The sequence below is a fragment of the Urocampus carinirostris genome, chromosome 2 (genome assembly GCF_059441175.1).
Source record: "Urocampus carinirostris isolate Australia breed hairy pipefish chromosome 2, RoL_Ucar_1.0, whole genome shotgun sequence".
Classification (NCBI taxonomy): Eukaryota; Metazoa; Chordata; class Actinopteri; order Syngnathiformes; family Syngnathidae; genus Urocampus; species Urocampus carinirostris.
In genome coordinates, this window is record NC_142350.1 from 25165393 (window position 1) to 25186824 (window position 21432).

Genomic DNA, 21432 nt, shown 5'->3' on the forward strand with positions numbered 1-21432 from the left:
AGATGAGGTTGTCAGCCTCGGTTTAAGGCAATAGGACTTATTTTTGCAGGGTTTGCATGCCCCGGGTGCGACTCACCTGCGTCTTTCCGAGGAGCGAGTACGCCAGCTGGACTTTGCTATAGTGCGCAACATCAAAGCGCTTGCAAGTCTTTGACAAGGCAACGTCGAGCTGTTCCTGTAGGCGCAAACAGATGGATGACAAAAGGTGAGGCAAGAAACAGGAGGGATTAGCAAGATTAAGACAGGGAATTTACATCAATACTGTGGATGAGCAGATGTGGGCTCATGCACAAAGCGCAGGAAATGCTAACTGGATGTGAAGGAGAAAAAAGGATCTTTATGCATGTGAATGTCACCCCAGCAACACCGACTGAACCTTTTAGGGTGCGGAGTACATATAAAGTTAGTATATAGAGGTTGACCGATTATCGACAGCGATATTTAGGCTATTGGCATCTTTATTCGACGGGCCAAATAAATTTATTTGAAACTGGGTTATTTAGGCTCAAATTCAGTAGAGCCTATACCCCTCTCCCACCTTCTGTCTCGGTCGCTAGTTTGGCGGGTGCATAGGGCCCGCGGGCTATACTTTGCTCACCCATGCTATAAACCATAATAGGCAGTGTTAAAATAAAATGAGGCTTACAATATTTTGTTGATTTAACATGGATACAGAATCGAAGACATTTGCATTACTGGAAATACATAACTTTCTCACAAAATACAATTTTTTTGAGACAGTCCTGTATTGTACATATATGGACTCTGTCATTAACCTTGTGTATGTAAAGCTGCCATTTTCTCCCTGCAGGTTTGAACAAAGGCGTTAGAAAAGTGAATCTGAAAGTTTTTCTTTTGTTTGCCCGATAAACAAGCCAAGCGCTTCTACGGGTGGCTTTGCAAGTGTGCACGGCTCTCCCTTGTATCCACACACAAAAAGCAAAGTCATTAATTGATTGGAGCTCAGAAGCGGACGTGCAGACAAAATTGCTTCGCATCCCTTTTATTGTGCCGTAATACGGCTCCAGGTGAAACTGATATGATTTAGGACCTTTTGACAACGTGGATATTTGGAACTCTAAAGTCAAACTTGCATCTGAATAACTACGTAAAGTAAAAGCGTAAAAAAAAGCCAGCCGGATAGGAGACGACAAGAACGGCGCTTCTCAATAACTCAATTAACAGATAAGAGAGCAAGCGAGTGGCAGTACCTCGATTTGCTCCAGTGTGTCTTGCAGTTTGGAATTCAATTCACTGTGGAGAGAAGATGTTAAATATTATGTTCTGAACAACACAAAGTCAAAAAAAGACATCCAGTAACTTCTTAGATTCCATTTATGATAATTTCGAAAAGCTAGTGCAGAAGACACCAATTCCAATCTTTGGGGGTCCCTGTCCTTTGTCCTTTAAATGTTCTCCTTCCCCAGCACACCCGCTTCAAATGATTCTAATCATTTTATTTCTGCAGCTGTCGCTAAGAAGTTGCTAACATTTATGTCAACAATTTGGGTGAATGAGGAGTCCTTCCTGACGTCCAGTATGGTTTCATGGTAAAGACATGTATGGTGACAGTATTGTCAGCCGAGTAGTTTGATCTGATGTGATCACCCGTTCACTTCTGAATCTTTTTGAAAATGTATTTCAAAACAGAATGCCAATTGAGGCAAGTGTATTTTTAAACATAGCTCCCACACGAGTTTGTTGAGCGTAGCGAGTTGGTTGAGATGTAAAGCTAAACTTAACTGTTAAAATAAAATAGTAACGCATTCAAAGCAAAACAGAAAGACTTACTTTATTCCCCCTACTGTTTGTGAATATATATGTTATGCCCCGAAGAGATCACTTGATATTTGTGGTTATGAGATGTAGGATAGGTTACTCATGATAATAATAATATTTCCCATAAAAGTGAACCAAGCTCAAAATTCGGTGATGGGCCCGCCTGAGAACAGAAAGTCAGAATCCAGACCCAGAGGCAAACTGAATTTGACATCCCTGCTTTTGATGTTTCCCTCTTCTAACGCACCTATTATATTATTTCAGCAAGTTACTGCAGAGTTTGAATGAGAGTTTATGATTTGGTTCAGGTGTACCAGAAGTGTGGCTGAGGCAGACATCAATTTCACTAACTCCAGTCCTGGGGCTTTAAGACACTTCCCTCCTGCAGCACCCTTGATTCACATGATTAGAATAGTAATCAGACTCCTACAGGATTTCATTTGAATCAAGAATGTTGAAGAATTTTCAAGAGGTGTCCTCCTTCCAACACACCTATTGCACGTGATCACATCACTACAGTAGTTGTTTTGGGGGATTTTGTTGCTGCCAAATACTATTAGAATAATGAATTCAATGCCTTTTAAGAGTTATCAAGGATCCGCCTGTGGAAAAAGGAAAACTTAAGCCCTAGAATGCTGCATGAATGTAACACATAACGACAAACATAAAAAACCCAAACAACCTTGACATATCTTTCTGATGTTATCTTCCGTTAAGAAATGAAGCACATTTTATTTTGCTGGTCCCAGGGTACTCCTCCAATTCCCCTGGGGTCCCGACCGTAGTCATCCTTTGTTCTATGGTCTCCCAGGCTTGGTTCGGGGTCTTTTCGGGGTCGGCTCCCGTTCTCGTGCCGGGCCTCGTGAGACACAGTCGCCCGAAGGGGGAAAGCGTCCTTGAGAAAATTCCTAATGAATCACTCTGCGCAGTAGGAGAACGGGGAGCAAGCGGAGATCATGTAGCCGAGAAACTCGCAGTAAACCTAGTTAGGACGAAATCGGTCCGACAGTTTGAAGCTTGGTCGGAGTTGTCAGTTTTGACAGCAAACGATCGTTGGCGGCTACAAGGACACGCGTGATGAACCAATAATCTGCAGTCAGCCCGCGCCACATAGGATGCCAAAATGTAGACACTGCAGTCAAGGTTAACCTCTAGCTACACAACAATTAAGCAAGTACAATTGAATTGAGGGTTCCTACAGCTTAAGTCATGTTAAATTCAAGACTTACTATTTTTCAATGCCTTTTGAAATTAAATTAAATTCCAAGTCGACAAAAAAATTACACTTTTGAAACAAACAAAATAACACATAGTTCTTGCACACAATATATGGTGCCTCAAACACATGGCACGGCACAGCTTTCAGGCATTGCAAAAAACATTAAACGTCCGCTTTCTGGGCATGGTCCAAAGTAAACATCTCTGTCCCAAGTTGCTATGCTTATTGGGCTAGACCCAAGACATGAAAGCACACTGACTGAAAGCACATCACTAATTTGATAGTTCCCTTATTGTGGTGAATTATTCAAAAAAAGACAAGTGATGAATACTTCTAAATGATTTGTTATTAATGTTTTCACATTTTGAAGACCTTCTAAAATTGAATTCAAGACATCTTAATGCCCAACAAGGCCTTAATTTTACAATCATGAATTCAATGCGCCTTTTATGACTTTTTAAGGATCCGCGGAAACCCTGTGGAAGAAGGAAAACTAAAGCCCTAAATATCCTGAAAAGTGCTGTAAAAACACTGAGTACAATAAGACAAAAAAAAACCCTACAATTGTTAAAATAAAATAATAATAAAAATAAAAAATAATTATGGTAAGGCACAGACTAACCATCTGAGAGAAAGAGACCTGAAAGAGGCTTATCCACACTGAAATGGATGGCAAAAAATGGCCTAAGGATTTAAAGCTATTGAACCACACCCTACCAGTGTGGGCCCCCGAAATGAGCACACTGAAATATTAGAAAAAGGAAAAAAAACAACTGCAGAATAAAACCTCAAAATGTTAGATGAACCGTAAAATGTGTTACAAGAAAAGATTAGAAGTTAAACTTATCATAAATAAAGTCGGTTAAAAGCCATTTTAAAAAAGGCCTCCGGGAGACTGTTCCATAGGTGAGGACCCAAGTGCCTGAATGCTGCATTGGTCACCTTTGGTCGTTACCCTAGAAACAGTCAACAGACCGCTGCCAGAGGACCTCAAAAACTGCAAAAGCTCATACAACAAAAAAGGTAGCATGGGCCAAGACCGTTAAGATAAAAGCACCTTAAAATTGAGAGCAAGAGCTGGGCAAAACCATTGAAAAAGTAGCATTTTTCAATGTACAATTACTAAAGCACACAAAACTAGCACATAAATGGCCACTGAACTCGCAGTAAACAAAAATGATGTAGAACGGAGCCAAGAGCTGACGTTAGTTAACGTCAGCCGAACGTTAGAGATTTTATCGTTTTAAATAACTATTTCTCTCCAGAAAAGTGACAAAATTATGTTGACTTCATTTATAACAGATGCAGACAACTTTATTGACTTAATCCACATTGAGTTGGTTCTGCAGACGACTGCGTAGCTATATCCAAAGCAGACACTTGTCTCGATTTAAATGTAGCTTTGGAAAAAGTGGAACCTCGTATCAGATTTGCATGTATCTTATATGCACACAGTTTGTCCATTTTAAAGTTCAAAATGTAAGAAAAAAAAAACGAAAACTGACAAACTGCAATGCACTTATATGGACGAGGGAAGTCAGGATGTCAGAGTCTACTTGGTTTACTACGTGCACTGTGATTGGCTCATTGCATTTAAGGGCAGGGCTTAGCCTTAGGTCAATTGCATTCATTGGTGGCAAAGGGAATCGAACCAGACGGTCATAGTTAAAAGCACTGAATTCTATCATGGGGACCTGGATGGTTGTTCAGTTTCTTACATTTGAAACAATGGAAATTTACCCCAGACCGTGGCAGGGAGAGTGCCAAATCCTATTCACTAGACCCCTATGGTTGGAGACAACACATGAAAATGCATTAGGTATTATCTCATGATCACACAATTTTACGGTACGACATGTCAGAGTAGAGAAAGTTGTTTCACTTTTTCTCAGTTCAAACTAAGCATTGTATGTGCCAAATGTTTTCAATATGTGCAGCCAATGGTTTATTTCTTATGACCGAATTACTTCCCACAAGGCCGTTCGCGTCATTCAGTTCAGAACGACTGAATTACTTTCCACAATGCCTTTCTCGTCATTCAGTTCAAAATCTCATGCGCTCCGTAAAGACTGCGAGTTGGCTGTACCAGGTATGTAATGTCCGAAAAAAATTCTCATGGCCTGGCTCCATTTTTACAACCATTTGGTACAGTGACTAAAAATAGTGATGATGAGATAAGACTAAATGTGTTTTTGAGTGTCGTTTGTATCCCTAGTGATTGGGCTGCATTTATATAGCACTTTACCAGTCACTGAGGAACTCCAAAGCACTTTACAACACACTTCACACTTTACCCATTGACACACACACGCACGCGCGTCAGCTATTCAAGGTGCCTACCTGCTTATCAGGGGCATTTCAGTGACTTGCCTAAGGACATTTTGTCATTTAACTCTGAGGAGCTGGGAATGCAACCTGCGACGGTTTAACCTCCTGAGCTACTGCGGCCCCTCATGGTTTAGTGAAGAGGATCCAGCGCGCTCCACAAAACAGTCTGCGTTCGATTCCTGTTGCAATCATCCATCCATTATCGGCACCACTTCTCCTCAGTGGGTCACAGGGGTGCTGGAGCCCATCCGAGCTGTTCTTGGGTAGTGGGCAGGGGACACCCTAAACTGCTTGCCAGCCAGTTGCAGAGCACACAGAGACATACAACTCACTCGCTCATTCACACCAAGAGACAGTTTGGACCGGCCAATTGACCTGACATGCATGTTTTTGGAATGTGGGAGGAAACCGGAGTGCCCGGGGGAAACCCATGCAAGCACGGGGAGAACATGCAAGCTTAATTTGAACCCAAAACTTCAAAATCAGTTGCATTCAATGTTATGTAATTGTATATAATTAGGATGAGTGATGTATTCTGACTGATCAATGCACAAATATGGTATTTTTTTAAGTGCAACCCTAGCCCTTACAGTAGTTTAAAGGCCACGTGCCCTATAGTTCAGTGCACCTTTTACATGAGAAAATATCACAAGACACTTTTTTGGGGGGTGAGCCTTATATTCCGCTACGCCTCAGAGTGCGGAAAGTACGGTCCTCAGCAGTGAGAGAGCGAAACAACTTTTTTGGTCTAACCAAAAGTGGGACAGAGCGCTTACCTGGACTTTGGCACGTTGTGTTTGCGGGTTCTCGCCTGCAATGAAGATGCTTACATACTGCTTACACTCGTGATCACACAGAATACATAAATGACAAATGAGGAGGGAAAACCTAATTAACAACCGGTTCCCTGCAGGGAAATCCAGGGTTGAAATAGAGTTAGGTGCCATTTTGAGAAGGCGTATTATCATTATTATTATCATCATTACCTTATATTTAATGAGAAGTGACAATACGTGCCCACCGGGCTTTGAGTAAAGACCCTCCACAGATTGCTGACTGGATAAACAATCTTTTCATGCCTTGGAGGTTCAAACCCAAAAGCTCAGATTCGGGAGGACATTCTGTGTGTTTGCTCTTTTTTCTTTTTGCTGTAGTCATCAAAGGTGTTGTGACGCAGCAAGCAGAAAGGTAACAAATAGGCTGCTACTCAGAAGTTTGTTAGCATTCGCGAGCGAAGCGAGAATGGTGATAATTTATTTTTGGATTCACAGTAAGTATATCTACTGTGTACACACATACACACATATATTAGAGTAAGGTGATGAAGTGTTCATGTGATGGAGTGGGCATGGCGGTAGAAATAAGGTTGCATGGACAGGTGCTGGAAGAAGTTGAAGGCTTTAGGTACTTGGGTTGTGATGTGGCTGCAGTTGGTGGAATGGAGTGCGAGGTATTGCACAGAGTGAATCAAGGAAGCAAGGTTTAGGGTGCTCTGAGGAAGGTGAAGCAACAAGAGTATGAGTATGGATGTTAAAAATGGGCTGTATGAGAGTCTGATTGTGCCGACTGTGTTGTATGGTGCAGAGACTTGGAGCCTGAACGCAGATTTGAGAATGTTAAATGTTTTTGAGATGAAACGTTTGAGGAGTATGTTAGGTGTGAAAAGATTGGATGGATTGAGAAAAAAAATTGTGAGAGACAGAACTAGAGTAGTAGTGGAACTGAGCAAGCGTGTTGATAAGAGTACTCGGTTGGTTTGGACACATGTAAAGGATGGATGAGGAGCGAATGTTGAAGAGGATCTACAGAGCAGAAGTAAATGGAAGGAGACCAAGAAGAAGGCCGCGATTGACGTGGATGGATAGTGTTATGAGTGCTCTGCAAGAAAGAGGTCTAAATATAATGGAAGTTAGTGCTCTTGTTGGTGATAGGAATGAGTGGAGAGGTGTTGTAAAAGGATAGTGGGATGTTTGGACGTGTTCTAAGGGATTGGCAAGGGTAAACCAGCGAAAGTTGTCGGGCCCTGCTGTTGAACAGAAGAGTGTGTTGTGTCACCCTGACGCGAGTGACCTGGTCGCTTTCTTGTGTCCTGTTTCATCTGGGGGGACAAAAGCATGACCAACTCAGATGCCGAGGTCCTTAACTTGTTTGGGTGTTTGGGCTGGCCAATTTTTGTGCGTGTTTTTTGCTACTTTTTCCCTTCTTATCTTTTTATCTTTTATTTTCTTTATTTTTGTATGTGTTGTCTTGCTGTCGGTCACCCCTCTCGAGGGACATGACCAGGGTAGATATATATATATATATATATATGTGTGAGTATAGATATATGTCTATAGAATAGAATATACCTTTATTGTCATTGTTACAAAATGGGTTAACATATTGTGACAACGAAATTGGGCATGACACTCCAGTTTTACACATTCACAGTGAGGTATGAGCCAAGAAGATAAAGGAACAGAGAAGATAAGGTTATAAAACAAGGGGGATAAGGCTATAGTTATAATTTACATGGTATTTACACAAGAAATGTCGGCATGTGGGATGTTACATACAGTGTTATAGTGATACCGTTGGTATCGTAAGGGTTGTGCAATATTGCATTTAGTGCAAAGTCATCATAGTGCAAAAAAATAGTCAGCATATGCATTGGTGCAAACATAGACATCATAGTGCAGAAAAAGGAAATGGTCAGACATTGTGCAAGGTGAGCAGTAAACGTAGTGCAGTCGACATGTGCAAGAACATAGACATGAGTACCATTATATTCGTATGAGGTAGTGTTGGCACGAGTTTTCAGTTTTTTTGTGCGGTGTCTGTTTTGAGCAGTGAACAAACATAGTGCAGACAGCATGTACTTGAGTACCATTTTACATTCGTGTGAGGTAGTTTTTTGTAACAGTTTTCAGTTTTTTGTGCGGTGTCTGTTTAGGGTGGTAATGGCTGTGGGGAAGAAACTGTCTCTGAGTGTTTGTTTTTGCTTTGTGTGACCTGTAGCGCTTGCCGGAAGGCAGCAGGTCGAAGAGGTGGTGGCCGGGGTGAGAAAAGTCCTTGATGATGTTTTCTGCTCTGCTGAGGTAGCGAGAGCAGGCAATGTCCTCCAGACTGGGCAGAGAGCAGCCGACGATTCTCTGGGCTGTTTTGATGATCCTCTGGAGCTTTTTCCTGTCTGCTGCTGTGCACCCAGCATACCACACCGTGATGCAGTATGTTAGAATGCTCTCCACTGTGGCTTTGTAAAAGGACACCTGCAGCTGCTGTTTTAGATTATTTTTCCTGAGCAATCTCAGGAAGTGCAGTCGCTGCTGGGCCTTCCCTACCACCGCTCTGGTGTTTGCAGACCAGGAGAGGTCGTCGGAGATGTGCACACCCAGAAATTTGAAAGAGTGGACACTCTCTACACAGTCTCCTTTTATGGTGAGTGGTGCTGGATTCCTGCCATTCCTTCTGAAATCCAGAATCAGTTCTTTTGTTTTTGTGGTGTTCAATATGAGGTGGTTTTCCGAACACCACGTTGAAAGTGACTCCACCTCATCCCTGTATGCCGCCTCGTCCCCTTCAGAGATGAGGCCGATCAAGGTGGTATCGTCAGCGAACTTAATTATAGTGTTTGTGGGGTGGGTCGGTGAGCAGTCGGTGCTGTAGAGGGTGAAAAGCAGGGGGCTCAGTGCACAACCTTGGGGGGAGCCAGTGTTCAGTGTTAGGGTGGGAGAGACGTGGGTACCGAGTTTCACTGACTGTGGGCGGTTGGAGAGGAAGTCCATTATCCAGTGGCAGATGGAGGGAGAGAGTCCTAGGTGTGCAAGTTTCTCCACCAGGATCTCCGGGATAATGTCAAGTCAAGTCATTTTTATTTGTATAGCCCTAAATCACGAAGAGTCTCAAAGGGCTTCACAGATTGTGTAATATAGTGTAACAAACTATTTTCAACCGACAAGAGGAGTAGGTTATTCGTATGCAATGGAGTAGAAGTGAGTTTTAAGTTTAGATTTAAACATTTCCACTGAGGTTGCAGATCGAATCTCAGGGGGAAGAGCATTCCACAGCACCGGTGCCCGGATGGAGAACGCTCTCGAACCAGCAGAAGACTTCTTTGCTCTCGGGATCATCAGAAGACCAGCACTCTCAGATCGTTAATGGTGTTGAAGGCTGAGCTGAAGTCCAGAAAGAGCATTCTGACGTAGCTCCCCCGGTGGTCCAGGTGTTTCAGCACGGTGTGAAGTGCTGTGTTTATGGCGTCGTCAGTGGAGCGGTTTGCCCTGTAGGCAAACTGGTGGGGGTCCAGTGTGAGTGGCAGGGAGTTTTTGATGTGCCGGGACACTAACCTCTCGAAGCACTTCATGACCACAGGCGTAAGAGCTACAGGCCTGTAGTCGTTGAGGCTTTCCACTGCTGACTTTTTGGGGATGGGAATGATGGTGGAGGTTTTGAGGCAAGGTGGGACGGTCGCCTGTGACAGGGACCGGTTGAAGATGGTGGTGAAGACCCCAGCCAGTGGATCGGAACAGTCCCTGAGTACCCTCCCTGGTACTCCATCCGGGCCAGTTGCCTTCCTGGGGTTTATGGTATTCAGCGCACGCCTAACTTCGTGCTCCTGAAATGTGAGGGAGTTGCTGCTGGTTGTTGGTGGGTGTGATGTGGCTGTTTGTGGCCTTTCAGCTTCAAAGCGAGCGAAGAACTGATTAAGGTCCGCAGCTAGTGAAGCCTCAGCCTCAACAGTTGCCAGGTTGTGGCCTCTGAAGTTGGTGACGTGTTGAAGGCCCTGCCACATCCTCCTCGGGTCATTTCCAGCGAAGAGGTGCTCGATCCTCCTTGTGTAGGCTGCTTTTGCTTTCTTGATGCCTCTCTTCAGGTCAGCCCTGGCCACCCCGTAAAGAGCCTTGTCTCCAGACCTGAAGGCGGTGTTGCGGTGTTTGAGGAGGGTGCGCACCTCGCTGGACATCCAGGGTTTTTGATTTGGGTAGTTTTTGATTTTTTTATATACTGTGACTTCATCCGTGCAGTATCGGATGTAGGATGTCTCTCTATATGTGTGTGTGTGTGTGTGTGTGTATGTATATATTACCCACACACACATATATACACACACACACACACACACACATACTTGCTTGCTCAGGGCAGAAAAACGTTTTTGTGGACACGGGCCAGAACTATAGCTCATAAATTGCGCGTTACAATAACCTCCTGTAAACAATGGAAGAAGGACCGGCATCCTGTAATAGCAGCAATCACAGAAGAAGCGGTACTAATAATTAATACTGTAATTTACCACATCACTGGTATGAGTATTAAACTTAAATCAATTTAAACTCATTTTAGTGATTTGGTCTCTTTACTCACCGATATACCACCCTAACTAAGTAGAGCATCGGCATCGGAACACTAGTTATTTTGGGTGCAATTAGATGACGAGTGGATTTTTGTTGCATTGAACTTATGTATTATTTACTATGCTTTGTGGGTGTGTCCTATTTGCTGTGTCATTGCTTTTCATAACTAGTGTAGTAGGGCACACATTCGTCATAGCTCTACCTTCTTTATTTTACTCCAAAAATGCACCAAACGGATGTGTTTGAAATAAAAATGTGAAACATTTTCTTACCTTTTCTGTCCACTCACCACAGTATCACAACATTGTTTGTGAAACACCGGAAGTGGAACTTTTGTCACTGCCTAACACAACTAGGCTCATTGCACATAATCTTTTGATACGAGCTTTCCAGCTTCCCGGCGCGCAACACATGATGAGAATGCACGGAGACATAGCAGCAGGACGGGACACGCTCTTCCTCAAATAACAATATTGACTTATAAGAGGCGAGGGACACGAACAAGGGAAGGGCGATGGAGAAATAATGCCCCTCCTCCATCCCTGTGTTCAGCGGCCCGTTGCAAACTGTGGCTGCAAGGTTAAATTGCCACGGCCGAGGGCCAAAGTCCTCGAGTAAAACGGGCACAATAATGGTCTCATTGAAAGCTACCACGAGGCGCTCTAACTTGAGAAGAACACAAAGTGAACAGCCCAGGGCGCATGTCTCCTCACGCTCAGTGAACGCTACCTCAAATTGGGAGGATATTCGCCCCACTTGCCAAGAGAGGAGGCAAAGCGGCCTAGGGCGGCCGAGGGGCGCATGAGAAAATAAGTCACGTTAATTGATTCAAATTGGCTGATATTGCCGGGATACTCTGCTAAATGAGAATCAAGCAGCGAGGAAGGGAATGTGTCGATTATATGATAATTACCTCCGCACAATGCATATTTCTACTATCAAGAATATTTTGTTTTACTTTGCTCATTCACTACATCGGCTCCTTTTTGTTCAAAACAACCTAGCTTAAATAATATTCCACAAGAAATATTGTAAACCTTGTACGAAAACGGCACTACTGAATTTTTTTTCTTGTTTCGTGCATGGGAGGTAGGAAGAAAGTGGTGGTTATTCATATTTGTAGTCACTTTTCCATATTGCAATTAGTGATTTAATTGTCGGCATGCATTAATGGCTTTGACGACTTACATACCTAGTATTTGATCATAATCGTACTGGTGTACTGTGAGGACATTATCGCATACGATATAATTTTGAAATGTTTCCCACGAATTCATCAGACGTTGGGAAGGCCGTTATCGCACGACAAATCTGTATAAAGTTAGGCTCTATCGCACAGAATTATGTTTAAAATAATGATTCGCTCATTAGAAATCATTTCGACAAATTACTTTTGTGGTATCAAAACTAATTAATTGTAGGTTTAAAAAAATAAAAGACTAGTTAAGTGCAATTTATGTTTTCAAAATTTTACAGTATTTAGCCTTTTTCTCAGAAGGCATTTATTGTCAGTATGCCATTTTTGAATAAGGTTAAATTAGGTTATAAAAACAGAAAATAGCGTGGAGTGGTTATAAACCACCAAACATTGGAGTTTTGTCTAAAATGTCTATTTGGATCATATTCTTTAAAATCAACCCTATTTTTGGCCTGTCTTTTATGCAAAAGAATTATACCCAAAATTGAGGTTAACAATTGGAACGCCAAAAAGATTTAAAACCACATCAATATTGGATTATTGTATATTTTTGGTTTTGAAGGGGTTACAAAAGTTTTAAAAAAGAGGTCATTCCAACTACCATAAATTCAGCTGTATTTGGGTTTTATTTCAAAATCATTGCAAAATTATTAGTTTCGGGCAAAAAAACTTGATCATTATGCAGTTTCAAACCCACCAGCTCTAATGTGACTTATCTTACAGAAAAAAATACATAAAAATTATGTTTGCGATGCAGTTCAACTTAAGTACTCAAAAAGATGATTAAAACCTTTCTTTCAAATAAATCAATAAAATTAAGACTGTCAAACAGATGTAGGCTCACCCAAAAATACGAATAATTGAATAACCCTCTAATACTTGTGTTTGAAATTATACATTTTTAAAATGGACTGTGTTGAACGCCCACCTAAAATCAATCAATACAATAAATACATAAAAAATGCATTATTTAACTAACATCAACATTGTTTTCTCTCTCCAGAGCTAAACCAGTCAGTTCTAGTTGATTAGATTTCGACTTCTTTTTTCTTTTTAAGTGTCAAGGGATTGAAAGTACGTGGAGCGAATGAGTTATTAATGTCCACACTGTTGATCAAATAAGGTACCGCACTGTTTGGTATGCAGCCGCCTCTTTGTCATAAACCCTAATCGCATCCCCGTATGCGTTCCATGCCAATAATGACACATTAATGTCACGCTGAAGACAAAATTGAAATCCGAGTGAAATAGGAGAAGATGGTGGGCACCAAGGAGAATTCGGGCTAGTCATTTCCAAAGGATAATGCCTGCTCACTTATCAGTCATCCTGTCACGTAAACGGAGAAATTGTGTAATTGTGTTGTGTAACAGAGATTTGCTTTTCTCTGCATATTGGTAACTGTACATATTTTCAAATTCTATGTGTATACATGCACTGTCTGGGCAGCTTTGACACTTTGATTAATGACAATAAAGACCTTCTATTCTATTCTGTTTGCATAACGGCTGAAATTTCTCAGTTCAGTGAAGAGTATGTGCCAGTTTTTGGGCCATTTTGTGTTTTAATTACAACATTAGAAGAAATCTGCTGAGCGCTTGGCATGTTTTTGGCACCTCCAGTTCAAACACAGGTGATGAGGGCTTTGGATGGAAAACATTCAAAAAAAAGAAACAAACTGTGCCACTTGACAAGAAGGGAGAAGCAGGACTTAGCTCCCGTAACGTGGCAGCAGAAACGAAATCTTGGCACCTTGTGAATATTTATAACAGTGCAAAGTCGATTTTCAAAAAACTAGGGTTCCCACATGGCTAAATTCAAGCACTTAAGGATTTTCAAAGCAAATTTTCCAATTACTTCAGTACCATTAAAAAAGAAATCTGCTGTGAATCATGTAATTTGCAGAGCCACAAATATAACGCCTATTTAAACATGTGTTTTTAAAGTTCTCAAAAAATGTCCAGTCTTAGCTCGTGTTTTTCAGGTACACAAATATTATATTGAATATATTAATATGTATTTTACATTTTCAGTTGCAAATTCCCTACCATTACAATTTACCACTGACAACCACTACCTTTTTTTTTTCATGGCCCATAATGCATGTCCATAATTGATACGTAATCTAGAGCACATGGCTAACTCTAATCCAAAAATGTATAGTGAATATAGTGATCTTAATGATTTACCTTTTGTATAACTGAAGATAGCAGTCTCTTTTTTTTGCATATGTTGCAGCATCCCGTGTATGGATCTGTGCCATGTTTTAGTCATCGTTTGTATTTTCTGTTTTTTAGACATCGTTTATTAAACCAACAGCGTCTCAGCATCTCGGTGTGATGCACCTGTCCTCTTGGGGGCGACCTATAGCACTTTTTAAGGACTTTCAAAGCCAATGTTCCCATTTCTTCAGTAACGTCCAGTGTGAATCATGTATTTTGCAGAGCCATACATATATCTGCCATTTACAAATGCCATTCTTAATCTTGCGTGTGCATCTATCGAGACGCATGAATTTTAGATCTTGAGTAAATTGGTAATATATTTGTGTTGAGACAAATCTCGCTCCATATAGGTTTTCACTAAAAACGACTGTATAGCTTACATTTTCAGTTGCAGGAAGTTCTTCTTCATACAACTTACCACGGGGAAACGCTACTGTGATTTTTTTGCATCGCCCATCATAAATGTCCAGAATTGATACGTAATCCTTGCACTAAAAGACAATTCATAGTGCCCTGTTTTGGTGTAGCATGCACTTGTCCCCTTGGGGGTGATGATGCTTCATAGGACACTGCCATACAAGCTAATACAAGCCGATGTTAATTTCTTTAATCACAAGAAAGAAAAATGCAATGGCAAAGCAAAGCCACCAGAGAGCTGTGTCGGCGTCATTTTAAACAGAAACATGGCAATAATTTAAAACATTAACAAGCACTTCACCCAAAATTCAAGGACTTTGTATTCCTTCAAAACACAACATTAAAAGTCTAGCATTTTTAAGGATTTTAAGCACCTGTAACAATCCTGAAAAGCACATTTCAGACCGTTAAATCACCCACCTGATGCAGCTGTAGTGCTTGAAAGTGCTTGCAGCTTTCTGACATTCCAAACAGAGCTGGATGGCTCCGGGATAGTCTTCCTCCTGGACAAATATAATAGATTCTTTTAGAGCCGGATGACAGAACAATTATTGAAAAATCATTTACTCATTGCTACTGACAAGTTCTGTGTACATTGTTACAAAGAATGACAATACAAAGGAAATTATTATTATTATTATTATTATTATTATTAAGTATGTAGGCAGACATTTGTACATAATCTATTATCACTTCATAAACTGATTTATGAAGTGATTCATTTCTTACTTCAAACTAATTTAACGTTTATAAGTGAAAACGGTAGAAAATTAATTGCCTCTTACCTAATAAGTTGATGAGGCTTAAGGTGGTATCCGTAACTTCAACATATTCTACTTGCTGATGTCATCCTCTGGCTGAAACCATCATTTCAGCCTCTGTCAAGCTCATTTTGTTGTACGTGCAAGAATTTGAAATTTTATACCCGCTCGAACGCAACTCTACCTTTTTCCTCTTTTTTGGGGTTTGGGTTGGCATTTGAAATGAAAATGAAATGAAATGATCTGCATTTATATAGCGCTTTTCAAGTCAATGACTTCCCAAAGTGCTTTACAATGTGCTCCACATTTCCCAATAGCAGCCTTGCAGCCATGTAAGGCGCTAACCTGCTTATTGGGGGTATTAGGGGTTCAGTGTCTTACCCAGGGACACTTCGACATGTAACACGGACAAGCCGGGATTCGAACTGGGATCCCTTGATCCCAAGACGAGCGCTCTACCTCCTGAGCTACTGCCGCCCCCTGTATTTGTTTTTTTTGGGTGTAGAGTCATACTGCTCTTCAAACACTGTGCTTTGATTTGTTAAATATATAGGCCTGAAAAGATGAGTGCATTTCATTGTATAATTGTAAAAATAATATAAGCTGAAGTTTTGGGTCCTTGCCCTCGTGTAAGTTTAAGTAATAGCCTGTAGTCAGCGCAGACCTTTCAGACCTTTTATGAAGGGCTATAGAAATAAACACGACCTGACTGATTTTCTTACTTTCACCATTTTCTTCCTAGAAAAAAAGAAAACCACAAGCACGCGCGTAAAATCACTCTCCTCTGCTTCCTTTCCTCCAACCTAATGCGCTCTGTGGCCAGAAAACCGAGGGTAAAAGATAAATGCAAAATATACCATTAGAGGGGTAGGGAAGTGTACGTCCTATGGTCGTGAAAATACAGCACTTGTATTTGCAAACCGGGTCACATTAAATCCTAATCTTGTCGAGTCCAACTGAATCGAATCGTTATTGAATTATTTTGCATCACACATGACGAAAACTATTCCATCAGCTTTTGTGGAGATGATTGCAGGGTTATTCTTTATGTAAATCAATTTTGAATTGAATGAGAGTGAACTGAATCCTCGAAATTATTATTATTCAATGAAATATTTAATAATCAAATTTGATTCAATCCTGAGAATTAGTATTGATATCAAGGTCTACTTAATATCTGTGATGACTTGATATACTTTCCAGTCATACTCGGTGAAGATGGACGTTTGATACCCTTCAGCCAGGCAGGCAATAAATTCAGTGTCAGTCATATTGATTTTGTTTCATCGAAAAGAGGCCATTGTCAGAGGCTCAAGCCCTTGTAAGAGTTCAGCTTTGGATGCAGAACGGAGAACCATTTTGGAGTATTTGAGTCGTGAGCTTGAGTGGAAAATGGGTTTGACCGTACCTCCAACATTTCGCTGAGTCGTACGTCGGTTCTTTGCTGTAAAAGAAGAATAGACAAACGATCACTTGATGGATAAACCCGATACATGTGTAATGACTCATTTTACTTTTAACTCATTCAATGCCATCACGTATGAATACATTTTCAGAAGCATTGTCCCAGAGTATCAAAACGTAAAACTACGGGGTTTTTTAGTAGTTTCAAAAAGTTTGGCACAGCTCATCCATAAGTAGCAAGCCTCTAGGAATGATTTCACAGGGTTCGTACATTTTTTCCTGGCCAAATTAAAGCACTTTTCAAGTACTTTCAATGCCAATCCAGCGCCGGTCAACAAAAAAGTTTTTTATTTTGTCGACTTTGATGACTAAAGTCCCTATCTTACTGCTTGCACATACTTCGTGCTATTTTGAGTTGTTCCTATCTAGGATCTTTTCGTGTCAATGGGCTGCTATAAACTGGCATGAATTCTGCCTTTCTGCTTTAAAAATGCACGTGCAGCTTCAATACATCACACTTGTTTACAAAGACGGTAAGGCTCTATAGGTTTAATGTAGTTCAATACAGAAGACAAATAAAGAATGAAACTACTTTATGTGAAGAGATCAGAAAAATGAGCCGAATTTGACTCATTTGAATGAAATTGACTGTTCCGAAGCAGAATTATTCAATCTTTCAACGGACTTGCTGATATTTTGCTTTTTGTTTTACTTATTTTAATTGATATTTTTGGCATGTTTTTCAGAAGGCTCTGTCTCTAAATTGGGTAAAATAGGACTGCAAGTTAGTTTTGCATTTTATCACTTATTAATAGCAATGAAGAGTTAATGTTTTTGATGTTTATTTGACTGTTTTGCATTTTCAAGGATTTTGCGTTGTTTGACTTTAAATCTGTTCAGTGTGTAAAAATCTAAAATTGTTTTCGATTTAAGATTTTTTTTTTTGTAGACCTGTGAATATTTTAATTTCATGTTTTTTAGTGATCCCTGCAAAACATTCGAAAGTCCGAAATAATATGGTTCATGATGTCTTATAATTATCGATAATATATAACTTAAAAAACAAAAAAATCTGAAGAGGTGTTTGGGAGCTGAAAGCTTGCTCTTCTCAGGGAGCTCAGCCTAAAAAGCCAGTTTTCTAAATAGAGCTGTCCTCTTCTGTGCAACTAGTAGTGGGCGATGGTCCTTCACATCACAATGCCATAATGACAAGCCAGCAGAGCAGGCATGTTGGCGTCATTTTCACGCCTTTTTTTAACTTTTCTTAATTTATTGCGTGGTCTACAGTCAGACTACCAAGAAACATGGCAATGGCAACAATTTAAAGCACTTCACCCAAATTTCAAGCATTTTCCTGACCTTGAAAACTCAACATTAAATCCAAACATTTTCAAGGATTTGACAAACCCTGATTTCAGTATGATAAATCACCATTAGACGGAAGGAGTGGCTTTGATCAGCTCTTTGTCCATAAATCGAATAAGCCCCCACTTCCTAGTGTTGCTTCCTGTATCCAGCGATTGAGAATGTGTAGGCGGCTCCATGCGGCATGTAGGCAAAGTGACTTAGTGTGGTGAGAGTAGCAATATGAATAAGTAGAGTTAACGCTTCACCAAAGCTTTTTTATTTCCGAAAAAGATGTTTAAGTTCAATCGTCATTGCCTGGTCAAAGAGGGATGGCACTTCATGCATGCCCCCAGGTACGCGATAACCGTGGTGAATGAAATCATGTGAACATTATTGCATAAGTTGAGTGTTTTTGTAACAAAATTTTATTTTGCAAGCAAAGTGTCCTTGTTTTTGTGGAAATAATTGTTTGGATATTGGAGGTGTCACGAATGCAGAAAATTTGTGCAAGTTCTCCTTGAAATGCATTCCTTCACAAAAAGCTGTTTTCTGAGTAGTTTTCTTGAGAGTAAGTATTTTCAAAAAACTTGGCAAGAAACAATTGTTTACTAAACAAAGGTAAAAGCTACGATAAGATAAGATACTTTGTAATGAAAGAGGAGGATCCAAGCTTTAATTTGGTTTGTTCTATGCCTTCTACATTTTCTGTAGACCTTCAGAAATGAGTCCCCTTTGTGAGAAACGTCTGGCATTGATTGAGTTAACGTGCTTTAGATCATAAATATGTTGTGTGATAGATAAATTACGGCGATGTCATTTCACAAGCCAATTAAAATGAACTTCACCAGATTTTTTTGCAAGCTAAGTAATGAAGTAGTAAATATACTTACCAGCGTTTTGATGGTCCGAAGAGATTTGAGCAGGCCGGTTAGAAGCTGTCGCCTTCTCTGATTGGCTAATAAACCCAAGCTGGCTTCTGTGAATCCTTCTTTTGACACACCAAGTTGCCTAAGCCAAGCAGGATCGAAAGAAAATAGTGGCACTGCTTAGAATAATACACTATAGAAGCCTTTCTCTTAAATATATTGGGTCTCACAAATTGTGTCAAGGGTGGACTGATCCACTATTTGGGTTAAATCAACCCAACTCTCAGGATTCTTTTATTTTATTTATTTATTTTCAAACCACCTGCCATCCTGAGTCCTTTTATGCCCAGTACATAAATATTTTGATTGATTAAAATAAAATAACCAACAAATATGAAGGTTTCACTGCTTCTGCAGGTCAGTGTATGTTTTCTTCTATTCATTTTAGTATGTGTGGTTGTTTAAAAGCACTTTTAAGAGGTCGGCTTGTATGTGATGTAGGCTTTAATGCGATTAGCGATGGTAATTTAGTTTTGCACTTTCCAAAACTTGGGCCGTTTGGAAAAACTCAAAGAAATGGGCCATCTGGTTTTAAATACACCCAAAAAATCCTGTATCCTATTTAAGTAGTTGATAGGTCAATTGATTACCCAATTTGGGTTGTTTTGGCGTATGCAAGAATGTTTTGCGAAAACAATTTAACATAACACTTAGATTTTTGCCCCAAAAATACCCGCTACAGCTCAAAACCAAAAAATATTTGATTTCAAAGCTGATTATAAGACTCACTTTTTCTGTTTGGAATACAGGGTGTTCCAAAAGTCTTAGGCACATTTTGACATAGACTATCACTGAAACTATTGAGGGAATAAAAAAAAACATCCGTTAAATTCGGAAAGCTTGTAATATCAATTTTTACGTGGAATGTTTCAAGTTGTTCAGAATGAGAACCATTTGACACATGACACACATCAAGCAGTCAAATTCTTGCCTAACGCGTTCCAGCATTGCATTGTTAATGCTTGCAACAGCACATACATCAAATCTTTCACATATCTCCACAAATAGTAATGGAACGGAGTAAGATCTGACATGATTATTCTGCAGAGACCCTCCAATCCATCTGTCTGGCAATGTTGTGTTCAAAAACCGTTTAACCCTGAGGCTTCAGTGTTTTGGCACCCCATCCTGTTTGAAAATGAAGTCACCAGATTCTTTCTCACTCAATATATTCATTAAGCAGCTTTACAGCATGTGGAGGTACGTCTCACTATTGACGGTGTCAGCTTTTTTGACAAAACAATAGCTTTTCCAAAAAGTAATGGAATCAGCCTTAATATGGCACAACTTTTATATTACAGCTATTCATAGTGAAGGAGATATGGGGACTTCAAATGTGTCCTATAATTTTGGAACACCTGGTACAGACATATTTACTCCCATTTTGGCGTGCTGCTGTCATTTTAAATGAGATTGATGGATTTAGCAATCTGTCTCACAGTGTCCTTAAATAATAAACTCATCTTTGGCTTTGTATCAAAAGCGATATAAAAAGTACACAACTGTGCTTTAGTCCATTAAAAAGCAGATGTGGATGAAAAGCATGTATTACCTTCTGGCGTTGGTGCAAATGACAGCAGCCAGCTGCAAGTTGGTCTGCAAGGCCGTCACTCGTTCCAGTTCCTGCAGACATCAATTCAGACACTTGGTACTTATATTTCTCTTAAGAAGCAGAGACGGATTCCTCAGATGCGGCCATTCATCAAACAAATGGCGGCCCACATTAGGCTCCCGCTGCCAACGGGTTATAAAGATTTGACGCCGCCGGGATCAAGAAGAGGCGTGTAAAAGAAAGTGCTCCATTTCTTTGACTTATGTCAATTTCGAAGAAAAGATTTAAAAATGGGACTCAATGGCTATACGCTTTATAGAAGCACCTTTAAACACAAGAATTTCACTATAGGGGTTTTATTGTTGGGTACTCTGCCCAAATGATTGGCAAGTAGGAAAGTTTAATTTTGAGCTACAGGCCCACAGCTGGGGAAAAAAACAAAGAATAATGTTTAATTTTTTTGCTTTCTTAAAGATATCACATAAGAATACATTTTCCCGAATACTATGATCCATATCCATAGGAAGTCACAAAAACAGCGATGAAAGTTCAATATTTCCGATTTTAGAAAACAAAATTGAAGGGCATATCTTCAAAATAGTTCATAAAGCAAAGACTATGGTATCCTCTTAAAGTTCATTTTTGTAATTTATACCAAAAACCCAAATCTGATATTTGCCACACTGATACTCATTTGGCTAGATCAGGACACGTTGCTTTATGTGGGTGTGACTACCTGCATGGTAAAGTGCTCATACAAAACACACATTTTATCATCTCATTTATGTTTATGTTTATTCACTATTTGAATGTATTTTTAGGGATCAGGAAGATGTGTTTTATAGATATTTATCTTTCACTTTGATGTTTTTGGGAGGTTGGGAAAGGGCCAATAGTTTTTTAGTTATTCCATATCGGGAAAATTCGCTCATTAAAAGAGTTGAA

At 40.1% G+C, this 21432-nt stretch overlaps 1 protein-coding gene across 1 annotated transcript in view; it reads right to left on the reverse strand.

Annotated features, from left to right (window-relative positions):
* The window catches only part of vps50 (VPS50 EARP/GARPII complex subunit), a 148568-nt gene that overhangs the window by 93769 nt on the left and 33367 nt on the right, over positions 1-21432 (reverse strand). Inside the window, exons 6-11 of the mRNA XM_088325993.1 lie at positions 20488-20558; positions 18900-19017; positions 16667-16702; positions 14918-15000; positions 1212-1254; positions 77-175 (exon numbers count right to left, since the gene is read on the reverse strand). Coding sequence (XP_088182119.1) covers positions 77-175; positions 1212-1254; positions 14918-15000; positions 16667-16702; positions 18900-19017; positions 20488-20558 — 450 coding nt within the window. The remainder of the gene's footprint in view (positions 1-76; positions 176-1211; positions 1255-14917; positions 15001-16666; positions 16703-18899; positions 19018-20487; positions 20559-21432) is intronic.